This window comes from Pundamilia nyererei, unplaced genomic scaffold (genome assembly GCF_000239375.1).
Source record: "Pundamilia nyererei isolate P.nyererei 1_Seehausen unplaced genomic scaffold, PunNye1.0 scaffold00115, whole genome shotgun sequence".
Lineage (NCBI taxonomy): Eukaryota > Metazoa > Chordata > Actinopteri > Cichliformes > Cichlidae > Pundamilia > Pundamilia nyererei.
In genome coordinates, this window is record NW_005187516.1 from 198983 (window position 1) to 221463 (window position 22481).

General features: G+C 41.7%; 1 protein-coding gene across 3 annotated transcripts; it reads left to right on the plus strand.

Annotated features, from left to right (window-relative positions):
* The first annotated feature begins 626 nt into the window (after positions 1 to 626).
* LOC102195140 (BMP/retinoic acid-inducible neural-specific protein 3-like) lies at positions 627 to 20279 on the plus strand. 3 transcript variants are annotated; one of them, XM_013913110.1, is made up of 8 exons: positions 627 to 1109; positions 1228 to 1574; positions 4850 to 5052; positions 7521 to 7738; positions 12000 to 12105; positions 14561 to 14797; positions 16394 to 16616; positions 18997 to 20279. In XM_013913110.1, exons 2-8 carry the CDS (start codon positions 1312 to 1314, stop codon positions 20129 to 20131), a joined length of 2385 nt encoding a protein of 794 aa, XP_013768564.1. In that variant the 5' UTR covers positions 627 to 1109; positions 1228 to 1311; the 3' UTR covers positions 20132 to 20279. The 3 variants fall into 3 exon arrangements, with proteins under 3 accessions (XP_013768564.1, XP_005741940.1, XP_005741941.2); XM_005741883.1 differs by having other exon boundaries at positions 1280 to 1574; XM_005741884.2 differs by lacking the exons at positions 627 to 1109; positions 1228 to 1574 and adding an exon at positions 1772 to 1849.
* The last annotated feature ends 2202 nt before the right edge of the window (positions 20280 to 22481 follow it).

A 22481-nucleotide genomic window follows, 5' to 3' on the forward strand; every position in this document is an offset into this window, starting at 1 on the left:
TTATTTTGCAAGCCACAGGTCGAACATTTCCTCTCCTTCTTCTGGAAATGAAACATCCATTTTTGTTGGAGAAGCTGTATTTTTTTTATTTTTTTTTCCAAATTATGATGCTTGGTGTGGAATAGCGAGTGCACCCCTGAACCTGAATCACACAACCCAAGAAACCTGTTCCCCGATAATAGCCTGTAATTATTCTCCCCGGCAAATCCAGCAACGTGCAAGTGTGTGTGCCATTTAGTCATGCAAGCTGCAGGCCCTGAAGCTGTGGCACAGAACTAGTAAGGGGAGAGGGGGGGGACAAAAGAAACACCGCGAGATAATTAGCCTATTATCAGACTCCGTTAAAGACCTTTAATGGGCAATATTCACCCAGGGAGAGACAAGCTGTGATGGGAAATAATAATGAATAAAGTGAAGATAATGGTGAGTGATGGATGCAGTCCTGATGCATCATCACTCCACTCATCTCCAAACTTAAGTACACTCAGTGATCATACTGTATATATTACCCTGCCAGCCTCATCATGATGCACTTGCTCGCCCTCTTGCTATCTCTCTTGGGAAAAAAAATAGGGAAGAAAAGGTCTCTTTGTTGAAGCAGGCACTCATTCATCCACCAGCTCACACACAGCAAAGAGGAGATATAAGCGCCTACAGCGTCTGTCAAGATTTGTTTTTTTCTTTTAAATCTTTTTAAACAGACAATTTAGCGATCAAACAGAGCTACAGGGTGTCCCACTCACTCTGTTTAAATCTGCCCCCCCTGTTCAACCTCTGGAACTATCTGTGACCGCACGGACGTCCTCGCAATGAACTCCGCCGTCTCACCGCCTCCGCCGCTTCAACTTCTCACCGAGGAGCGGATGGATGCGCGGATGCTGGAGCAACGTCTTCCGAAATAAAAGAAAAAAAGAAAAGAAAAGAGAGAGAAAAAGTTGGGCGGGAGCAGAAAAATACCCAAGTTGGAGTAGCTCTCTGTGAAGAGAGGACACATTACGAATTCATTCATTGTGTCGGATCGCTGATTCGGAGAGCTTTTATTCTTGGCTGTGGCGAGATCGCAGGAGTTCATCTTCGGGCGCATCCTTTTGGTTCTTATTGCAAATCAGGTGAGTGTGTCTTCGGCAGAAGGAGGAGGAGAAGGAAAAACGTTTAATTGCTATTATTTCTTGTTCATTAACTCTGAGGTATCACTGCTTTGAAATAATTTTTCCGACAAACCTCCAGATCAGCGTGACGCGCTACTTTTCAGCCCTGATTATCTGTCCTCTCCTCTCAGTCTGGAGAGAATGAGGTGTCGCTGGGTGAAGCATGAGCTGTCAGAGAATCAGTCATAAGCGGCTGTCTCTGCTATGGGAGGGGGCAGCTCTCAGCCTCTGGCTCTGCTGGTGCTGTTGCTGGACCTCCAGGGCCGCCACCGCCACTGGAGCCGCAGCCGCCGGACGAGGCAACGGCTCCCCCGGCTCCCTGGGCTGGCTGCTGTCGGATAAGGGCCCCTTCCAGCAGTCCCTGGAGTACACAGAGGCTGCGGAGAGGTACCAGCAGGGCTTCAGCACCAGATACAAGATCTATAGGTGAGAAGTGTGTGTGTTTAACGCGTGTAATGTTTTGTGTGTGAGACAGTTTCAGGTATGGATTATAAGTAGGCTACTTGCCATTTTTTTCATTCCAGACGTGTTACTGGATAATTTTACTGATGAGCAATTTCAGCAAGAGAGCAACTTATCAGTGACAGCAGCTGCTGTAGTGTGTGTGGAATGCAATCCTGCACACTCTCAGGATTGCTCTCACAGGTACCGCACCTGCACCAAATTAGTAGCAAGCTGATGAGCAAATCAGAAGAACTGCTGTAAGCATGCAGAGGGCCCTTTCCTGCTGAAAGCTCATCTGTCATCTGAATAACAGCAGGCATTTATTCCTTTCTTTTGCTTTGTTTCTTTATTATCTTCTTCTTTTTAACCTGGTGCTTTTTGCTGTTGCTGGTGTTTCTAAATGACCCCTGCAGCAAGAGTTAATGCCATGGATTGTGCGTGGACAGTCGAGCTTCATCCCTTCAGGGACTTCCTGCAGTATCTGCCAGCTGCACTTTGCTGCCTTTCCAGAAACTTTTCCTAAAGCAATATATTTCTGCTCTGATTTAACTTTTAGGTATTTATCGATCATTCCCTTCATGGCTCGGGGGTTTGAGTTGCAGACGTGCAGTAAAAAGGTCTGAATTATATTTTGTGTTTATAATTCGTGTGGGGGACCCGTGTGTGTTGATATTTTGTCACTGTCCCTGCAGTCCTGCGGGGTCGGTTTGAGAAGAAATTTTCATTTCTGTGGCAAAAAGAAGAAGAAAATCGCCAAGGGTTTAGCAAAGTGAAGGAAAGACTTTGTGTGCATCTTTAGCTGTGCTATAAATCAATCGCTCCATTATCTTTTCCCAGAAATCTTTAAGACTGGTGTTTATCTCGTCGTGACACCTGTGTTTTTTCAATGGACCCGGTGTGACAATGTCCCAAGAGTTCTCTGACTTGAGCCTCCTTGTTTCCAGTAATTACTGGAAATCATTAAAAAAGTATCAAAGAAGCAGACAGCTTGGACTGGAAAGGCACTCATCACTGGTAATGGCTGGCTGACATCTCACCTCTTAAGGGTCTTTCACCCTACAGCAGTCAGCCCTGTATCCTCTCAGATGCCTTGCTCACATATTTTAAGCCAAAGGCTGGTTTTAGGATTAGGGATTAAGGATTTTAAGGATGACTCTAACTGAGATAAAAACCTGCTGTAACAAGATGATAACTGACAGGAGAGTCTTTTTAAAGCATTTTTCATCCTCTCTGCCTAATGTGACTTATTTAATGGTTTAGAGATAAGGGAGGGCATTTAATAAACTGTGGGAACACTGAAGGCATTTTTTATAATAACTGTATTTTATGCACTCCCTACAATGCTGTAGACACTTCATATTTTCTATAGGTGTGCTGTGTTAAAGTGCCGGGGGATTTAAATTGCAGTTCTGCTCTGACCTCTGTAATAGCTGCACACCATACTAAAGCTCACGTGGCTGTCAGTCATGTGGAAGCAAAGCATGCGATTACGCTGTCAGCTAGCTCCCCCCCCCCATACAGCTGCTCCTGTATAGTTTCAACCCCCCCACCCCCCAATAAAGTGCTTCCTATGCATACAGTAAGCCTCCACGTTTACATAAGCCAGCCCATTCCTACAGCGCTTCTGTTTTTCCACCAGTGCATGCTGATGGAGTAGCTGTAGGCTAACCCTGGGCTAGATCTGCAATATCCATCTGTCCACCAGAGACAGACACTCATCCTGTCCCCTCGTTACGATGATTGGCCGTAATGACACACTCCACACAGTCCCGGTTCCCCCAATTATTTCTTTGCCGATCATTTTTCTCATGGCAGTGATTTGATGACCTCCCAGAAGGAGAGGGAGGTACACAGAGCAGCAGGCAAGCACCGAGGGAGAGGTGGATGTTAACTGACGCTGCAGAGGGAGGGGCTGTGGGGAATGGAGAGCGAGGGTTTGTGAGTATCTAGAGTTCAGCGAGGCTCGTGTCTAAAGGGCACGGGGTGACAAATCATGGCAGCTGATGTCGTGGGGCTTTATTTTCTTTATTTTTTTCTCTTTTTTTTGCACCTTTCCTGATGCTGTGGGGGTTGCCACTTTGGAACCCAACGAGTTTTGTTGTACCCAGGCGCAGGTTACTCAAAGCTGACATCGGTCAACTGTAACAGTGATTCTCAACTTGGTGCACTTATACACGGGGGAGGGGGAGGGTATCCACACGTTTGATTTTCGGAGGAACATGAGGATAAATCTGTGCTGCATTACTATTACTTTTGAACCAGAGTAATCTCCAAGCTTTTAAGATTTAACAAATAGGCAGGTTGAAAAGCTATCTATTCATATTTTAATTTTTTTGTCAGCCTGGTCTATTATTTTTTACTTTATCATGGTTCTGAGAATGAGTGCTGCTAATCTGTTGAGATCAGTGATATATTTGCACTCCAAATATATTTGCTGTACCGCCAGCAACTTATGTCCAAAGATTAAGACAAATGTGCACACTATGTCTTGTTTTTTAAATCCGCTAACAGTCTGCTGTCCACAGCCTAAGGCCTCGGGTTGCCATAAAAAATAAATAAATAAATAAACCTTCTTGCTTGGATTAAAAGTGCATTAAAACTAGTTAGCAAGTTGGCAGAGCTCTAATAGAGCGGTGCTCTATTAAAGTGCTGATTGAATGGTTAAATCATAGCTGCTAAACCCAGTGCTAGTAGCAGAACCGATTGTTGTAATACTGCTACAATCTATATAATGTATCCACTCTTATATAATAAATACTGTTACATGAGTTTCAAATGAGAGCATTTAAGGCCAAAAGAAAGAAGAAAGAAACAGCTGTCTTATATAACATCCTTTTTAACAATTGCCAGGTAAAAATCTGACAATCGATAAACATTCAATCACTACTTGCCGTATAATCCCTTAAGTAAAAAAAATAGAAAAAAGGTTTTTCAGGGTAGTTTCTTGTACATCAGAGGCATATTGTTAAGCTCCGCTGAGCATTACAGCTTCATCGCTTGGCGTTACTGCTTCGTCTGTGTCCACCATGTATGTGAGCCATAAGTATACAGCAGCGTGTGCCTCAGTGAGGGTAACACACTTTCAAATATTGCTTTCCTCTCAACGCAGCTTGTTAAATAGCAGCCCGGGGCCTTACACACAATTAAAGACCTTAACAGAGTGAGCAAACCTGTGTGTGTGTGTGTGTGTGTGTGTGTGTGTGTGTGTGTGTGTGTGTGTGTGTGTGTGTGTGTGTGTGTGTGTGTGGTGTTTCTAGGGAATTTGGTCGATGGAAGGTGAACAGCCTGGCTGTGGAGAAGCTGGACAATTTTGGTGGCGGCAGGGGTTTGGCTTTGCCCCTCGACCCTGACTTTGTGCACGCCATCCGGCAGTTGGGGAGGAGACCAACCCTTCAGATGATTACAGAGAGTCTAATCAAGAAATACGGCACCCACTTTCTCCTCTCCGCCACTCTGGGAGGTACAGTAGAGTAGTCTGAGCTTCAAAGCGAGCCTGATCCACATAGCCTCTAATGTGATTTTTGTTCTTTTTTTTTTCTAGCATATGGGGCACTGATTTTTTACTGTCTGCTGCTTTTGAATCAACAAAGCATGTAATGATTTATCTGGATCAGTGTTTTTTGGCGTACAAAAAGGAATCAAATCGCCCCAGATTAGCGTACAACAAGTGATTTGTGGTAGGCGGGAGAACGACAGATATGATATTTTTGTTTAGCTGCCAAACCGGCACGGTTCCGTGAACAGAGGTTTGTCACTGCTGTGAAATGCTGTCATTTATAAGCAATTAGTTTTTCTCTTCTTTTCTTAAGCTAACTGCTATCACAGAGCATGCTGTAAATGAACGGCACTGATTTGAGGGAAGTATTTGGCTAAAAAACAGTAGCTGGCAGTTTTCTCTTACACCCCAAAATACAGCAACTGGTCGAAAACCAACACTGGCCATGCACTCTGTCTGTTAGTGTCTACAAAATTATTAGAAATTCGTCATGAAACCCACCCACAAAGATGCAATAGTCGCAAAGTGTTGTTGATGTATAACAACGTCACACAAGTCACAATTCCCAGTGCTTTGAGAAGTTCTTGTCAGATAGACTGAAACCCAGTTTATACTGAGCAAATGGTCCTCCTAAAAGGCAATATAGAAGCTTCCTGATAAAATAAACACTATCAACACTTCATGTACCAGACGTCAGTTTCACCCAGAGTCACCTTTACCACCTACAAACATCAGCTACATCGCTCAAAAACTGAATGAGTTCAAGTTCAGGTGAACTGTGTTATTAGATTTTTTTTTTTGGCAGCACTGTGGTCTGCAGGATGCATTGTCTCAGAGGTCAGAGTGGATAGATGCATCAACAAAATGTGGATCTTCAAAGCATAAGACTGTTTGCTTGTTATTTTTGCAATCATCACATGTAAGAGTTTTGATAACCACCTGCCACAAGGGATGCTTGATCAGTGTGACTCGTTTCATACAACTGCTGCTGTAATACTCGGCTATAGCAGTGTTCAGAGTTAAGACGATGTCAGCAGACCAAACTGGGTGAAAACGATTATTAGCCTTCACCAAAGCAGGGTCAGATCAGAAAACGTAAACATGTGATTTAACAACGCAACAGTTTTGTGTCATTTTGGAAAAAGAAAAATGCTCATCATCTTTCTAGATGATTTTTAAGAGCATAAGATGAGATAAGATGCCACATTTTCACAGGGCTTTTTAGCCACATCTTTTAACATCTTTTTAATATCTTCATATGTGAGGACAGCTGCCTGGTTGGAAACCAGACATGAGCAGAAACAGAATCAGATGAATGATTGAATATTTTATATGGGGGAGGTGAGGGCAGGTTAAACTGGCGTGGCTCTTCTGAGGCACATATAATCCCATCTGTAGGGAAATAAGAAAGACTAACAGTCTGGCTTATTATAAGGAAAATTTGTATTGATCCTTGTTTGACTGGAGGTGGGCATATTCATATACACTGACAGTGTACTCTCCTTACAGAGGTTCAGCTGCGCTGACAGTTTAATTAAATTTAATTCGAAGAGCTTTATTTCCCTGCAAGTTTAAATACGAATTATCACAGAAGCTTTCAAATTTACAAAGGTCAGGCCGCACGGAGTGATGCTTTTCGAGCGCTAGTGGTGAGGAAACAGTTGGAGAACAGTGCCAATAAAGTAAGTACAGATAAAGTGACTCAGACCTGCTGTGACAGTTACGGCATGTTGTTAAGGTTCGCTGAAGAGCACCTGCAGCTCCCTTCAAAAGGCACTCATTCCTCATCTGGCTCAAATCTGAGACGCTTTTGAGGGAAAGTAAAAGAATTTATTAATGTCCTCTTGACTCAGTAGTGAATGCAGCTATTTTCAAATCTGTTCTCTGGTGAACGTTGTTCAGATAGTATAGGAGAGAAAGACCTGGGAAATATATAACAGGAGGAAGATGAGGTGAGTTGCAGAAAGAAATTAACTACTAGGGTAGGAAGTTCAACGGCATCACAAAAAGACTGCAGTTTTCATTTCCAAAGTGCACGTGAATCTATAAATCTTATACTTAATCAAACGTGTCTTTTTTTCTTCTCACTGCTGGTGATTTGACCGTTATATAGAATTCATCTAAGAACAGCCCAGCGCTAACCTGATTTTGTTTTCCAAGTCATTTTTTTCCGTCGTAATTAAAATAATTGAAATAATTAAGGAAATTTGATTAACGATGGTGAGTGAGCTCTCTTTATTCACCAGGAGTTTAATAGATGCAGAGACCTTGCCTGTGCCTTTTCCTCTAATCATCCAAACCATCAGTTCCCCCACAGTACTTAATGACTACTGTGCTTTTCTATCTAGTCTGAAAAGATACTAATGAAAGGTGATTAGTGGCGTTCTGCTGGAGCTAATGAACCTCTCATCCCTCTGCCTAAATGTTACCAGGGGAGGAGTCTTTGACAATATTTGTGGACAAAAGGAAGCTCAGCCAGGAGTCTTCGCCCTCAGGGGGCGAGGGCAGCCGGGGCAGCAACAGGAACTCAAATACTACAGGGACCGTGACCCTGGAAACTCTCCACCAGCTGGCTGCTTCCTACTTCACAGACAGAGAGAGCACCCTGCGGAGGCTACACCACCTCCAAATCGCATCCACTGCCATACGGGTATGTTGAAGGAGGGAAATTGTAAATACAGCAGCAATCTGCTGGGAAATGAAACGCCAGACATTCACTGCCTGAAGGTAGCCGTGTTGTTCTCCTGCCTTGCGGTTTGTTAGCCTCAAGCATTTGCATGAGGGAAAGCCTGATATGAAGCTTGGAGTCGGGCTGGGTGGGTTTTTGGTTTCTGTTAAAGTGAACGTGGCTCCGGGGAATGACTTTGGGGAGAAAGAAAATAACTTCTGTCTTCATCGCCTGGCTTAAATTGACCCGGCGTGGGTCAGTATGGACCAGTGAAATACTGGGGTTTTTTAAGGTGGTGTTTTTTTTTTCTTTAGTTTCCTTTTAAGTTACAGTATCCATGTAACCCCGTGTTGTAGTATCTCCACTTTGACCTAGTCATTTGTAGCATATGCTTACATGCCTACATGATCTTAGACATGCTGAATGCAAACAAACAAAAAGTTTGGAGTCTCTTTAAAATGGAAAGAAAAAACAGAATGCTATTATATGCAAATCTCTCAAACCCGCATTTTATTCATGATAGAACATAGAAAACATGTCAGATGTTTAAATTGAGAAAAATGTATCATTTTAAGAAAAATATTAGCTCATTATGAATGCCAGATGTTTTTAGCTGGAGAGGTCTGGACTGCAGGTCGGCCAGTTCAGGACCTGGACTCTTCTACTGTGAAGCCATGCTGCTGTAACAAATGCAGTATGTGGTTTAGCATTGTCTTGCTGAAATATGTAAGGCCTTCCCTGAAAAAGACATCATCTGGGTGGAAGCATATGTTGTTCTAAAACTAGTGTATACCTTTTAAACACTGATGGCATCTTTCCGGATGTGCAAGCACTCTCCTCTTCAGTGATGATGCGGCATCCATGTTTTCCAAAAAGAATTTCCTGTGTTGAGTCGTCTGACCACACAGGTCGCGGCAGACGGCCGCCGCTCCCTGAGCCAGGTTCTACTGGAGATTTCTTCCTGTTAAAAGGGAGTTCTTCCTTTCCACTGTCGCCAAAGCACTTCTTCATAAGGGGTCATATGATTGTTGGCGCTTTCTGTTTCCTTTGTGTAATTGTAGTGTTTTTACCTTACAATATAAAGCACCTTGAGGCAACTGTTATTGTGTTTTGGCACTATATAAATAACATTGAATTGAATACATGATGGCTACATTTCTGGATTGTGTTCTCATTCTGTGTCTTTGTCTGTTTGATGGAGCTTTAACCTGCATTTGTGGATGGCACAATGAACTGTGTTCACAGACAATGTTTCCTTGAATCGTTCCTGAGCCCCTGCAGTGATTTCCATGGCAAAATCAGGCCTGTTGTTAGTGCAGTGCAGCCTGCAGGCCTAAAGGTTACAGGTATCCAATACTGATTTAGGGCCTTGTTTCTTGCACACAGAGATTTCTCCAGATTCTCTAAATCATTTGATTTCATTAAGTACTGTGTTGCTAAAATCGTAGAAAACAAGTTACAATTTGTTATACATGTACAATGACAATAAAGGGCTATTCTATTCTATTCTATTCTCAACAACAGAATAATTACTTAATTTTTGATCAGTTTTCTTGCTGCTGTATTTTAATATATGATCACGATTAAAGGTAAAAATTAAATGGTTAAAATTAAATGGTTAAAATAAATATAATGGAGTTAAATTCACCACATTGCTACAACAGATACAGAGTTAGCTGTGCACAGAGCTTCTGTAAGGCCCTCCAGTGTGTCCTCTGAGGCGTGACGGAGTTGTGCTATTACATTGTTATGAAAGTATGAAATAATATAAAATTAAATATCAACTTGCAGATGTTTCTTAGAATTACTGACACAGTTGCAGAAGAAAGTTTTAATTCAGGACATTTGGCTAACTCAACGTGAAGACAACTTACACTAATAAATCCTTTAATACCAGCTCAGGGACTTTTCTCCCATAACTTATTTAATCAGGTAGGATTAAGAGCGAATGCTTATTTACAGAATTGGCCTGACACTTAGGAGATTCACCTGTTGTGACTGCAGGGTAGCACTAAGTCTTTCAAATTTGTTTTTCCTGTTTTTTCCCCTCACCAGTGGTTTATTATCATGAAAATCTCTCAGCATGCGAGGAAAACGGTAACAGCAGATTTTGAAAAATGAAGCGTCTGACTGTTTATAGCTGACCACCTATAACACCCTAATTAAGTGACTCTTCAAGCAGTATTGCACGAAGCAGGCTTTCTAAGTTACCCCGCAGTCTGTGGCAAGCTTTAAAGAGGGGAGCGAAGCGAGGGGCGGTTGTGTGTCCTGTTGTATGAAACACCAATCATCCATTTTATCGTCTGAAGTGGCTATTAGGGTGTGCGCATTAATCAGCCCAAGGGGCAAATGTAGATGCTAAAGCGAGTAGCCACTGATGAAGACAAGTGCCCTCCCAAAATGAGAGCGCATTCCTCTGGTTATGCATCAGCTTGATGGATTAAAGATATCATTCCATTAATTTTCAGCCAGGCTGACATAAATTCATTTGCCATTTTGCAGCAGGTGTGGAGTTTAGGCAGACTGAAGATCAGTGTGAGAGAAAGAGAGGAGAGCAGAAGAAGATGAACACTAGATTGTATGAGATAAATAGCCGTGCATTAAAATCACAGATGGTAACAGAAATTCGGTGAGAAATGGGAAGGTGTGTGTGCGTGTGTGTGTGTGTGTGCGTGCGTGCGTGTGTGCGTGTGTGTGTGTGTATTCCTAACTTTGTGGGGACCAAAAATTGGAAGTTTACTATACTTATGGGGACCAAAATCCTGGTCCCTGCAAGTTTGAAGGCATTTTTGAGATTCAAAATGTGGTTTTAGTGACAGGGTTACAGTTGGGTTATAGGTTTAGGGTTATGGTTAGGCATTCATTTTTCATGGTTAGGGTTGGGGTAAGGGGCTAGGGAAAGCATTATGTCAATTAGATGTCCCCACCAGAGATGGGGATTTTTTTTTTGCGAGAATGTCTCATGACAGTGACGTAAGCAAGTGCAACGTTCGTGAAAACAGCTGTGTGCAGATCAACAATGGATAATATATCGATTGTGGGAGAGAGTATGAGCGTGCAGCATTTAAAGCGTGGAAGCACTGACCTTACTTTGAGTTTGATTCCATAAAAAGTGACAAAAACATTAGTGTCCATTGTGCGTGGGAAGAAAACTTCTTTTTACAGCGAAAAAAACCCCTAAACTTCCAAGCAAGCACCGAGTGCGCTATGACGTAATGGGAAATTCACAGAGAAACTCGCGGATTCTTCCACACCGCTGCGGCACACCTGCACCAGGGTAAACCTCCGCCTACCACAGTCCTGCTTTACAGGTGAAAATAGAGCAAAAGGGCTGCTGGGTCTTTGATTTTATTTATTTTCTGCTGTGTTTTACTTGCATTTATTTGAAAGACTGAGTGTAAACACAAAAAAAACAATTATTTTATGTGCTGGAACGTGCAGAAAATAGGTTTAAATATTAAACAAATTTCCTCCAGTCAGAGAATGTTGCATATAATTAAATTTTCGCTTGATGCATAAAGTTAAAAGGTTAAAACAAATAAAACAAGTTTTAAAAAAGGAGACTTTTCCATTTGATTACATTTTGTATGATGGATTATGTAGAAAAAGTAGAATTGGGCTGAAAGAGCTATCGCTTTATCACCTATTCAGGTTGTAAATCGTGTTTTTAAAAAGTAACCAAGTAACTAAGTAATTAATTACTTTTGAAAATAAGTAATCAGTAAAGTAACGGGATTACTTTTGGGGGGAAGTAATCAGTAATTAGTTACTGATTACTTTTTTCAAGTAACTTGACCAACACTGGTCCCCACAAGATATAAATACCCGACTGTATGTGTTTTTGAATTTCTAGCTTTAACATTGGGATTGTTTACTGTTAGAGATGCAGAGAAGTGAGTCAGTTTAAAGTTTTTCAGTCAGAGGGAAGTTGATTTCCTTCGCTCACATCAGAACAAATTATTCTGTGTGAGGAGAGAAAGCTTTCTAATTGAAGACCTTTTCAGTGTTGCTTCACCGTGACTCATTGAATACCAAGCTCTTTTAAGACATAAAATGCATCTTTGATGAGGCTTTTTATGTTCTTTTGACCTTTCTTTAGAAAAAGAAAATATTCAAGTAATCCATGCAGAACCAAGATTATCAGTTGTTTTCTACCTATTAACGCAGATGGAGGGGTGAAAACGGGGGCGACTGCTGACAGAGCGAGCGTTCATAACACTGTTTTCTCTTCATGTGCTTCCAGGTGACTGAAACAAGAACCGGGCCGCTCGGATGCAGCAACTATGACAATCTGGACACAGTCAGCTCCGTGTTGGTTCACAGTCCTGAAAACAAGATTCAGCTGCAGGGTAAATTTTAACCTTAAGATTGATTTGGGAGCCAGTAGTTCATCTGCAGAGCACGTTCTGTTGGTTCAATAAAATTTGGCTATATGTAGGTAAACTGTCTGAAGACTGAAAGAGGGTATTTGCTGAAATGCAATCACAAAACTAATTAACCTTTTATTAGCTCAGACAGAATACAAAGTATTTACCCAGTTATCTTGCATTCCAGTTGGAAAGAGCAGAGAAAAAATCAGCAGAATATCCAAGGGTTCCCCGACTGACTAACTCTAACCATGATAATGACCACCAAGTCCTCCAACTAAATAATCGTATTGGACATTTGTCCCTTCCATTTGATTGAATCATGTAACGATATGCAGGAACGTTTCCACTTAAAAGGACAAAGTCTAGATGAGCGGGCAGATCAGATGGGGGTAGCCTTTGTTAATCAGAAGACTGGAACTGAAGTATCACGTGGAAGTGCTTTAAATGTCACTTTTATTCAGTGTTTACTTCAGTTTTACTTGCTGTTTGGTTGGGTTTAAGCACCAAAACTACACTAAAAAACTGAAACACGCTCACTTTCACTGCTTGTGATGGACCGAGCAGTGAAGGAAAGTCAAGCACAGGTTAAAGTCCAAAAACAAGGTTTTTTTAATTTATCCAAAAACAAACTTGGTTAAATTATACAGAAAAATCTATATCTTGGGCCCATAAAAGAGGTAAAAGTAACAGAACTCTACTTAAAAGCTGACAACAATACTACTAACTCAAACAAACTGAACTCCCTAAACAAGTCAAAGGGGAAACTTAAATCAGCCCACATAAACACAAAGGGGTAGAACACAGAAACCCCTAATTCCATTTCCCCCCCATGATCCAGAGTTGTGGTATGACCCAATTTGCAGGTCTCATATAGGCTTGCTCCGCCTCTTAGCTCATCAACCAAGGGAGTGCGAGCAGCTGCCACTGAGGTCACTCAGAAAACAAAGAGTAAATCATACACATAACAGTGTAAACTACAAGTGCGCACTTATTTTAGAATACAGTATTATGCGATTGTACAAGTAAATGAATTCTAAACCAAAACCAATTCTTTATTACCCTCTAAATTAAATCCTGTATTTAAAGACATTAAAATGAAAGTGTAGTGTTATGCGTAAGTCTCTATTGTAACACTAATGTTTGGTAGACATTACCACTGTGTGGCTGTAACTGCAGCCATCGCACTGCTAAACACACGTTAGAAAGCTTCATTGATTCATGATCATTTGAATTTAAAGATGCTGATGCACATTTTGCAGACAGTTAAGAGCTGTCCACACAGAAAGCGATTCGCTTGTTGTGAATCACTTTATCATTGCTGACTGGTCACTAGTGGAAATTCTAGGCTTCACTCGCCTGGGTAGCCATCTAGGATTAGTCAGAGCCTTTGAGTTAGGGTGAAGTCAGAATTTGTGGTCATCATGTGATTCATCTAGACTTCAAACAGTTTGCAGAATAGTCATTTGTGATTAACCCTCATATTTTCTTTTTTTTTCAGAAAAATATAGCTAATTTGATCAGACTGATCTAAGACTCCATGTTTAAAAAAAAAAAAAAAGGATTTCGGCACATAAAATAAGTTGTATTAGTTTGCATACAATTTTGCATGTTTTATTCAACATCTGTACTTTTTTGGTGTGCCGGTCGAAAATGACCGATCGTTAGTAATGAGACAACGATTAGGTGCCAGTAGTGGAGGTTTTTACATATAGCCAAGCTTGTTATCGCCTCCCTAAGCTAAGCTGAATAGCTACAGTAGTTATTATTTCAATTATTTATTTATTTTATTTATAGCTACTAAATGTTCCTGAGAGATCCATGAAGCTTATTTCCCACACTGTGAAAATTGCTTTAATGCTTTAATGAAGGCTACATCAGCATATCCATCCGCTGTCTTCAGGTTAACCTAATCAGGGTAGCGGGAGAGCCTATCCTGTTCCAGGTGTACCCTGCCTCTTGCTCCGGGTATACATATGATGCAAGGCTGCATCAACATAACCATTAAAAAAAACATTCACATATTTGTTCATTCCAACTTCCTTCCTGCAATCTACAATAATCCACTGTTTAATACTAAAGATATAAATCTTTGAAAATACAGAACTACTTTATTATTTTTTTATTATTTTTTTAATTGTTCCTTTCTAGTAGTAAGTAAGCGTCTGAAAAGGCTGAGTCAAACAGGCTAGAGGACTGCTTTAAATGGTGGATTAATACATATTTGTTTATCTTGGAAGTACAGCGCAGGATTATGTATGTAAGATTAATCATTTTTAGACAACAGTAAACTACAGCAACTAACAAGACGTGTTCAAATGTTTTCACTTTTGCTACACAGACTGCTTTTTCTATGAGGATGAATCAGCCTCTCTTTCACATGTTTAATAGTTTATTAATTTTTTCCCTCGTGTGTCTCGTCTGTGGTGCTCCGCAGGGCTGCAGGTCATCCTTCCAGGCTATTTGCGGAGCCGCTTCATTCAGGCAGCTCTCAACTACGTTGGCTGCAAATCTGAGGGCCAGTTTGTTTGCAAGAACAGTGACTGCTGGTGTGACTGCAGCGTGGACTTCCCACAGTGTAACTGTCCTCGCTCTGACCTGGCCACTCTGGAAAACAACCTGCTGCGCATCAGAGACGCCTGGAGGCTGACCTACAAGGAGTTTGAGGAATCTGGTGAGTCAGAAATTCCTTCAAAATGGGACTTGAAAATGTCAGCTTGAAAAGTGCTTTCACAAAAAAAAGAAAAAGAAAACACACGGGTGGAACAGTGGCTTTTAAAATCCTCCTCAAAAGTACGTGCTTTGGGACTAAGGTCATTTTTTTTCCTCAAGAACAAAACACTTTAAAGTTTAGTCTTAAAACAAAAGTCTTGTTTTATGTTCAGAATGCTTTCTTAGCTGTCAAACTCTGACAGCTGCCAGACTTCAAATCAAGAGACCTGTCAGTCATTGTGTCAAATCAAATGACGGCTTTGATGCTCTCAAGTTGCTCAGGGCTGCTCTTAGTGATTTTTCTTTTAAATCCATCTGTTCTCATCAAAGTGCTGTGAACATAAAAACATGTACAGGAAATATCAAACATGATTTGTATTTTTTTTAGTCTAGTAATAGTCTCACAAGCGACCCTCTAAACCCACTACATGTTGTTTTAATGCAAAAAACAAGATATTATTTGACTGGTGACCTGCAGAGGTCCTTAAAACAGATACTAATACTTTTAGACAGAGCCAGGCTGATTGTTTCCTATTAAATTTACTTCATTGTACAATTTTCATAAATTTTATCTTTAAAATAATGCCAGTAATTCCCTTTGGGGAGACACTCATCTTGCGTCCATTTAGACAAAATGGGAAAACAGCCTATAAAACCTGAAATCACTGAACTGCTTGATTCGAACAATCATTTTTCTCAGCTCTGTGCACAAAAAAACCCATAAAAAATTATCTACATAAACAAATGAACAAGCTATTGCACAAAACCTGGCCTCTGTCCAAGCACGTAATAATGTGCTATTGCTTTCTTTTTCAGACTGTAATTACCGTAAACACAAAACCATCGCAGAGGAAGTTAGCAGCTTTGACTGACACTTACCCTGCAGTTACACAGATATACGTCGGCACAAAATCAGCAGCGGCTTTAAAAACAGAGCCCACTGTATCACAGCACAAAACACCGCAGTGCTGTAGGTTATTCAGATGTTTGAAGAAAGTTATAGCGCAGCTTTGTTGCCTGTGATGTCGACACTGAGTGCACTGGGCTTGTGTCTCTTTGTGTATTTGAGATTAGAAAGGGCGTATAAAGAGAATGGCAGAGAGGATGCACTGCGTCGTTTTTTTGTACTACTGAGAGGTGACACAGTTCATGATATAAGTTTCCTCCGGCATCAAAAAATGTCAAAGAAGTTTAATCAGGGGCACCGCTCGTTTCTCGTTAACGCGGCAAAATGTCTCCCTTTCATATTAATAATGTCAGAAACAGCAATTTCTCTAATAAGACTTGTTGCCTTAAAGGTATACAGTGACTTATTCTGACAACAGGTGTGGCATAGAATATGAAAATCATTTGTTCCCTCCTGAAAAAAAGAGGCATAAAAGATCAAAACACGCCGCGCTTTGCAGCTGTTATTTCTCCTTTTTGGGTTGTTTGATTTTCGGGGACAAACAATGAGGAATGGATGCGTTTGTGTGTTGTTGTTTTTTTTTAAATATTGTCACCCTGCGGTTTATGGCCACAGGCAAAGTTTACTTATTCATGTTCTCCTTCCTACCAGAGGAGTTCCAAAGCTTCGTTGGGAACCTGCCAACCCATTTCGCTGTAAACACATCTGTCGTGGAGCACTTGTGGAGGATGGATGCCAACCTCCTACAGCGATACAGGCAGCTGGAGACCAGTAGCAACCAGCTTCTCACCAGAGCGCGCCGCACCGCTAACAAGCTCTTCAGCCTTAGCAAGAGGTGCCGAAAACAACCCAAAATGATCCAGCAGAGGCCCAGGTAAGAAGCAAGCAAGGAACATGAGGGAGGAGTATTTATGCTGCTGCCCGTTAAGCCAAGGTGCTCCCCAAAACTTATAATTATGAAAATGATTTATGCATCAGGCGGTGAAAGAAAGCAGCAGAGCGAGACGGTACTTATTAGAAGGCACTTGAGGGAAAAGTAGTCGTGGAGTAAGGTGAAAAGTGCTGACAGGAGGGAAGCGGCTTCTCTGTTCCAGCCTCAGAAAGACGAACGGAATCCCAGCTGGCCAAACGGCCACGTTTCACTGTCGGCAGGTTCAAACTACATCACAATCAATCCAGCGTCTTTAAACCTCTCATGTCATCTCATTTCTTTTCTTTTTTTTTATCAGAACCCGTGGACAGTAATATAGTTTACTTATATATAATTCCTATATTTTCTTTTTACTGTTACAGCTGCTGTATCAGCAGCACTGCCACTTGGACGGTCTATTCGAGCAGCCCTATCAGAGACCACGTTGGTCATAACTCCAGTCAGATTTATGCATCTCCTATGAACACTCTGTGTTGATAGCTATTTCTGGCAGGGAAATTAACTAAATGACACGATCCATCAGTGTACTACTCAAACACAGACACTGTCTCCTCAGTCCACAATCCAATTACACTCTTTATCAGACTCCTTCTGCTCGTAAAAAAGAAATTCAATAGTAGTTTAGGATAACCGGGAAGATCATTTTTCTTGGTGTGTGTGTATGCGTCCTCTTATTCAATTTAATTACACTGTTTTCAAAAAGTTAGTAGCAGGATGCTGTTAAAATTTAAATAAAAACACAAGCATTGAAAATCATTAAAAACCTACATTTATCTGAAAATGGTACAAAGGTTTTGGAAAATAATTTTTTTTTTGTCATTGTTCAATTTGAAGCCAGGTAAACTGTGTCCCTGCTGCTGAAACAACACTTAATTGTTTCATTTCTTAATGCTCCAGAAGATCTCGCTTCAGCACACAGACAATTTTTATAGCAACATTAGGAATGGAGTTTGGTATTATCGTGCTAAAATCAGCAAGACAGTCCCTGGAAAAGACGGCTGCATATATTGCTCAGCAGTAACGGCAGTTTCACAGATGCGCAAGTCACCTGTGCCACGATCACCAGTGAACCTCTTCAACTTTTGAACTGTGGGCTCATTAAATGCCAGGTGGTAACTCTCCTTTGTAGAAGGAGGTCATATTTACTTTATAACATCACAAGATAGGAGGAAATCAACCCTTTTCTCTTTTTCACTCGTCTCTGTAGTTTTCCTAATAACTGCATTGATCCTATGCTCATATCGAGGCTGCTAGCTTGTGGCTGACTCAGAATTCAAGATAGCTTTAGCTTTGTCCACTTTGCCTTTGTTTGCTTCTTCTCTGTGTGAAGGTCACCACCTCCTCATTGTGTCTTTACCTAATGACGCGTTAGCATGGCTATCTGCTTGCTGCTGTGCATGTGTTGAGCGTGAAGGACTAGCCGGTTACCTGTTCAGGCTGAAATCGTCCGACTTCTGTCCTTGGTCCCTTGACCTTGTTAATATATGACTTTGAGTTATTACTTGCATACTCTCAACTGGTCATGGCCTCCCTGAGCCTGTTTCTCCTGCAGATGTCTTCAAGTTGAAAGGGAGTTTTTCCTTCCCACTGTTGCCAGGTGCTTGCAAATAAGGAGTCATTTGATTATTGGGGTTTTCTCTCTATTATTGTAGAGTCTTTACCTTACATTGAGGTGCATTGAGGCGACTGCTGTTGTGATTTGGTGCTTTATAAATAAAATCGAATTGAATTTTGATGCAGTAATGAACTGTGTTCACTGAATCATCTTTAGAGCTTTTCCTCGCTTTTTTGATGCCGTGCCCCCCAAAGACATGAAGATCACAGCCTTTTATTATTGGATTTGTCACTTACTTGCAAAGATTTGTTCAGTTTCACAGAATCTTTTTTTAAGACATTATTGATTCTACATAATAAAATCTCCAAATTCATGCTGTGAGACACATAATGCGGCTCTTTGAAAAGCGTTCCTATGTGGCTATATTTCTAAAAGTAGTCTAAGCTTGAGATAGAAATAAGAGTAGTGGCATGGGTCTGCACCACAGAATGAGAATTCAGCAAATTACAATATTCATTTTGATCTGATTTTCCGTTATGACTCCAGCTGAGCCCGAGTTTGGCTCAAATTGTTTTTTGCCGCACATCAAAACAACACATTGTTTGTGCAAAGCTTGATTAATCTTCTTAGGCAAAACATTTTCTTTGTTGTATAATCACAAAAACATGAAAAAGATGCAAAGTGACAAAGACAAATGAGTTATTATATAATAACCAATACAGCAGTATCCCTGAAGCTGTACTGAAACACTTGTTGTCTCTCCTTCAGGCCTCTGCAGTTCTGGCTGAGCTACGCTCTCTCCGTCTTGTACTGCAGCGAGAACAATCAGGTCGGTGTTTACAGCGATGAGAGCCGCAGCTGCTCCTGCCCCTACAACCATCCACCTTGCCAGGGTCTGATCCCCTGCTCGGTGGGTGACGGTCCCCGCTGTGCCTCATGTTCCACAGAGAACCGAACTCGATGTTCCAGCTGTAACCCCGGCTTCACGCTGACCCAGGGAGTATGCCGGTCAGCCGTGCCTGACCCCACCGACCCCTATCTGGGTTTGGAGAGCGACAGAGATCTGCAGGATTTGGAGGTGCGCTACCTGCTCCAGCGGCGTGACCCGCGCATCGCCCTGCATGCTGTGTTTGTGAGCAACGACGTGCGTGTAAACACTTGGTTTGATCCCTCGTGGAGGAAAAGAATGCTGCTCACGCTCAAGAGCAACCGGGTCAAGTCCAACCGTGTTCATATGCTCCTCGGACTCACGCTACAATTTTGCCTCACCAGAAACAGCACTTTTGAGCCAGCACTGTCGCTGTTTGTGAATCCCTTTGGGGGCAGCCATTCGGAGAGCTGGACCATGCCGATAGGTCAGCACGGATACCCCGACTGGGAGCGGACCAAGCTGGATATCCCCTTGGACTGCTATAATTGGACGTTGACTCTGGGAAACAGATGGAAGAGCTTTTTTGAGACAGTTCATTTCTACCTGAGGAGTAATATCAGGGACCCTGTGGGAGTGACAGGAGGAAACAGGAACATGACACTGTACTATGAGTCTCTGGAGGAAGTGGAGCCTTCCAACAACATCGGCTACATGAAGGTGAACAGCATGCAGCTGTTCGGTTACAGCGTGCACTTTGACCCCGAGGCGATCCAGGACTTGATTCTGCAGATAGACTACCCGTACACTCAGGGATCGCAGGACTCGGCCCTGCTGCAGCTGGTGGAGCTGCGCTACAGGGTCAACCGCCTCTCGCCTCCGGGGGCCCCTCACGCGGATCTGTTCGCCTGCCTGCTCCGCCACAGACTCAAACTGTCCAGTGCCGATGTGACCAGGATACTCACTGCCCTGCAAACTTTCAGTGCCAGACAACCAAACTATATGGAGTACGAGGCAAATAAACTGTGTAGTTAAGCGCCTCCATTTGATGTTTTGTACTATTTCCTTGCCACAAAACAGGCCTGTATCCATTGTCAGCTGGATCGGTTTACATCAAGTGTGTGGTTTGTTGTCTAAGACTGTGCTGTACATACACAATGTGCAATTAAAATAAGTGTTTTTACCAAGATTTTGGTGTAGTTTTATGGATTTAAAGCACCTGAAAATTGCTTAAGAAAGGAGAAAATCAACAATACAGTCTCAATTATTTAGCGCTGATAGTTTGACAGTCAAATACTGTGCTATCAAAACATTTACATTTGAGTCTCCTTTTGCACAAAATCAGAAATGTCCTCACAGTCTTCCTAGCTTGTTTTATAGTTTTCAGCTCAATCCCACTGGAGAGTGTGCGCTGTGTTGTTTTTGCCCATCTGGAGCCTCAGAACACAAGGTCTCCATTCAGGGAACAGCGTTAGCGCAGATTACTAAGTATATAGTGAAAGAAGGGGGAGGCTGGGAGTAGCCTTCCTCTGTTCCTCTGCTGTCCCCATATGCCATTCACAGTTACTGTGATAGATGAGCCAGGGTGCCGCAGAGACATGCCCAGCATCAAACAACAGTAAGCAAAGTGTCAGTGACAAGGATAGTACTCTCACCCTGCGCCAGAGCAAGTTGGACCCTCACAAGTGTGACTCTGGCCAAAAGGGAAATCAGCTTCAATCCCCCCGAGGGCTGTCGAGAGTGGAGCCGCAGGCTAGCAGCATGGAGCAGCTTTGATTAGACGAGCTTCTAAAGAGCTTGTAGCAAAGACGCAGCTTCATCAGGATTCACCAGACACGTCGCTCCCAAGATTAAAGCCAGACACAATTTGCTCCGATGCTGTCATTCAGAATGAATGTGAACGAGGTACCTGATGCAGTTTTGATTGTGAGATGAGGTGCTGAGCATACTACAGCTATCACCGCCCTACTGTCATTCACATTATGATGTATCATGCTGCAATTTTGTGGGAAATAAGCTTGGTTTTTTTGTTTGTTTTTTTGGTTGGTGGTTTTTCTTTTTCACTTTATGTGGCAAAGCTTAAAAATGTGCTCAAGGCGCTGGTTTCATTATTAGTTGTTGTTGTTTTGTTGTTGTTGTTTTTTGCATCCTCCATAGGGTTTCTTTGAGCTTAAACATTGATTTTGCAATGTTATTGGTCAATTTTTAGACACAGCTTTATTGTCTCCAGGCTGCCATTCTGTTACTGAGCGATCAGGCATCACAGGCTCTGGTATTGGCTACTTTGTGTTCATATTCAGCCTTTGAAAACGACCCTTTTACAACTCAGCCTTTTTCTTTGGGCTCTTGTTTTAGAGTTTAAAAGCTGTTTATGGTCTGGAGTTTGTTGTAGCAGTAATTTAATATGCCAAAGCTGCACACTGTGTGTTTTACCTGTCTGCAGGGAAAAGTGTGTGTGCGTGTGTGTGTGTGTGTGTGTGTGTGTGTGTGTGTGTGTGTGTGTGTGTGTGTGTGTGTGTGAAGGAGACACTATTCTGGATCATATCCCAGCAAGAGTTAACTCCCTGGGTTAAATAGTGAGCATCTGGTGTGACTTTTAAAACCTTCTGAACGAGAAAATACTCTGCATCTGGGTGTTAAATATGTGGCGTACTGTTACTGGAGGCAGTCCAGGGCACCTTTGGGGTGAGTATGAAGCAGAAAGAGGAAGAGGTTGTTTTTTTTTTTTTGTTTTTGTTTTTTTTCTTGGCTCAGATTTGCTAAGGCAGGTTTTGATTTTAGGTTCAATTTGTCCTTGAGATGAGTTTGAAAAAGTTTCTACTTCATTTCACTTCAGTTTGATTCAAAGCTCTTCACCATCCTCGACCGATTTTCTTTCAGAGGCAAAGAAATAAAAATAGTTCCTGCATTAGTGTTTTCCAATGGCAAGCATTTAGATTAAAAAGTAAAGGTTACATTAACCACAAACCTAAATGCTCAGCCCCTGAGCTTTTGAACAAACCTTTTAAGAATTTCAGAATAAAAAATATCAGGATTATTTACAAAGAAAGGGCCACAAACAAGGATTCAGAATAAGCTTTATAGTGCACCCATTAAAGGAATAATGCAGCTATTACATTAGGGATATTTTTGGAAATATACTTTCTTGCCAAGAGTTAGAAGATTTATATGCGTCTTACTGCTGGCATAATAGATATGAAACAACACAAACAACACAAACTCTAAGCTAGTATATTGTTTTTGTGCTTTCATGCTTTCATATTTGTAGGCATTAAATTCCAGCTGTTAATGTTGTGATTAGTTTGTTTTTAACTAGTGTTAACCAGTTTGGTTTTGATCTGATGCAGATTTTTAATGCTGGTAGACGGAGCTTCCCCTGCTTCCA

What these genes read in the sequence shown, in the direction of transcription:
- LOC102195140 (XM_013913110.1), top strand. Translation starts at nt 1,312, where the DNA reads ATGAGCTGTCAGAGAATCAGTCATAAGCGGCTGTCTCTGCTATGGGAG. An exon ending in CCTCTCCGCCACTCTGGGAG is followed by an intron (nt 5,053 to 7,520) that starts GTACAGTAGAGT and finishes AAATGTTACCAG; the next exon opens with GGGAGGAGTCTTTGACAATA. An exon ending in ATGATCCAGCAGAGGCCCAG is followed by an intron (nt 16,617 to 18,996) that starts GTAAGAAGCAAG and finishes TCTCTCCTTCAG; the next exon opens with GCCTCTGCAGTTCTGGCTGA.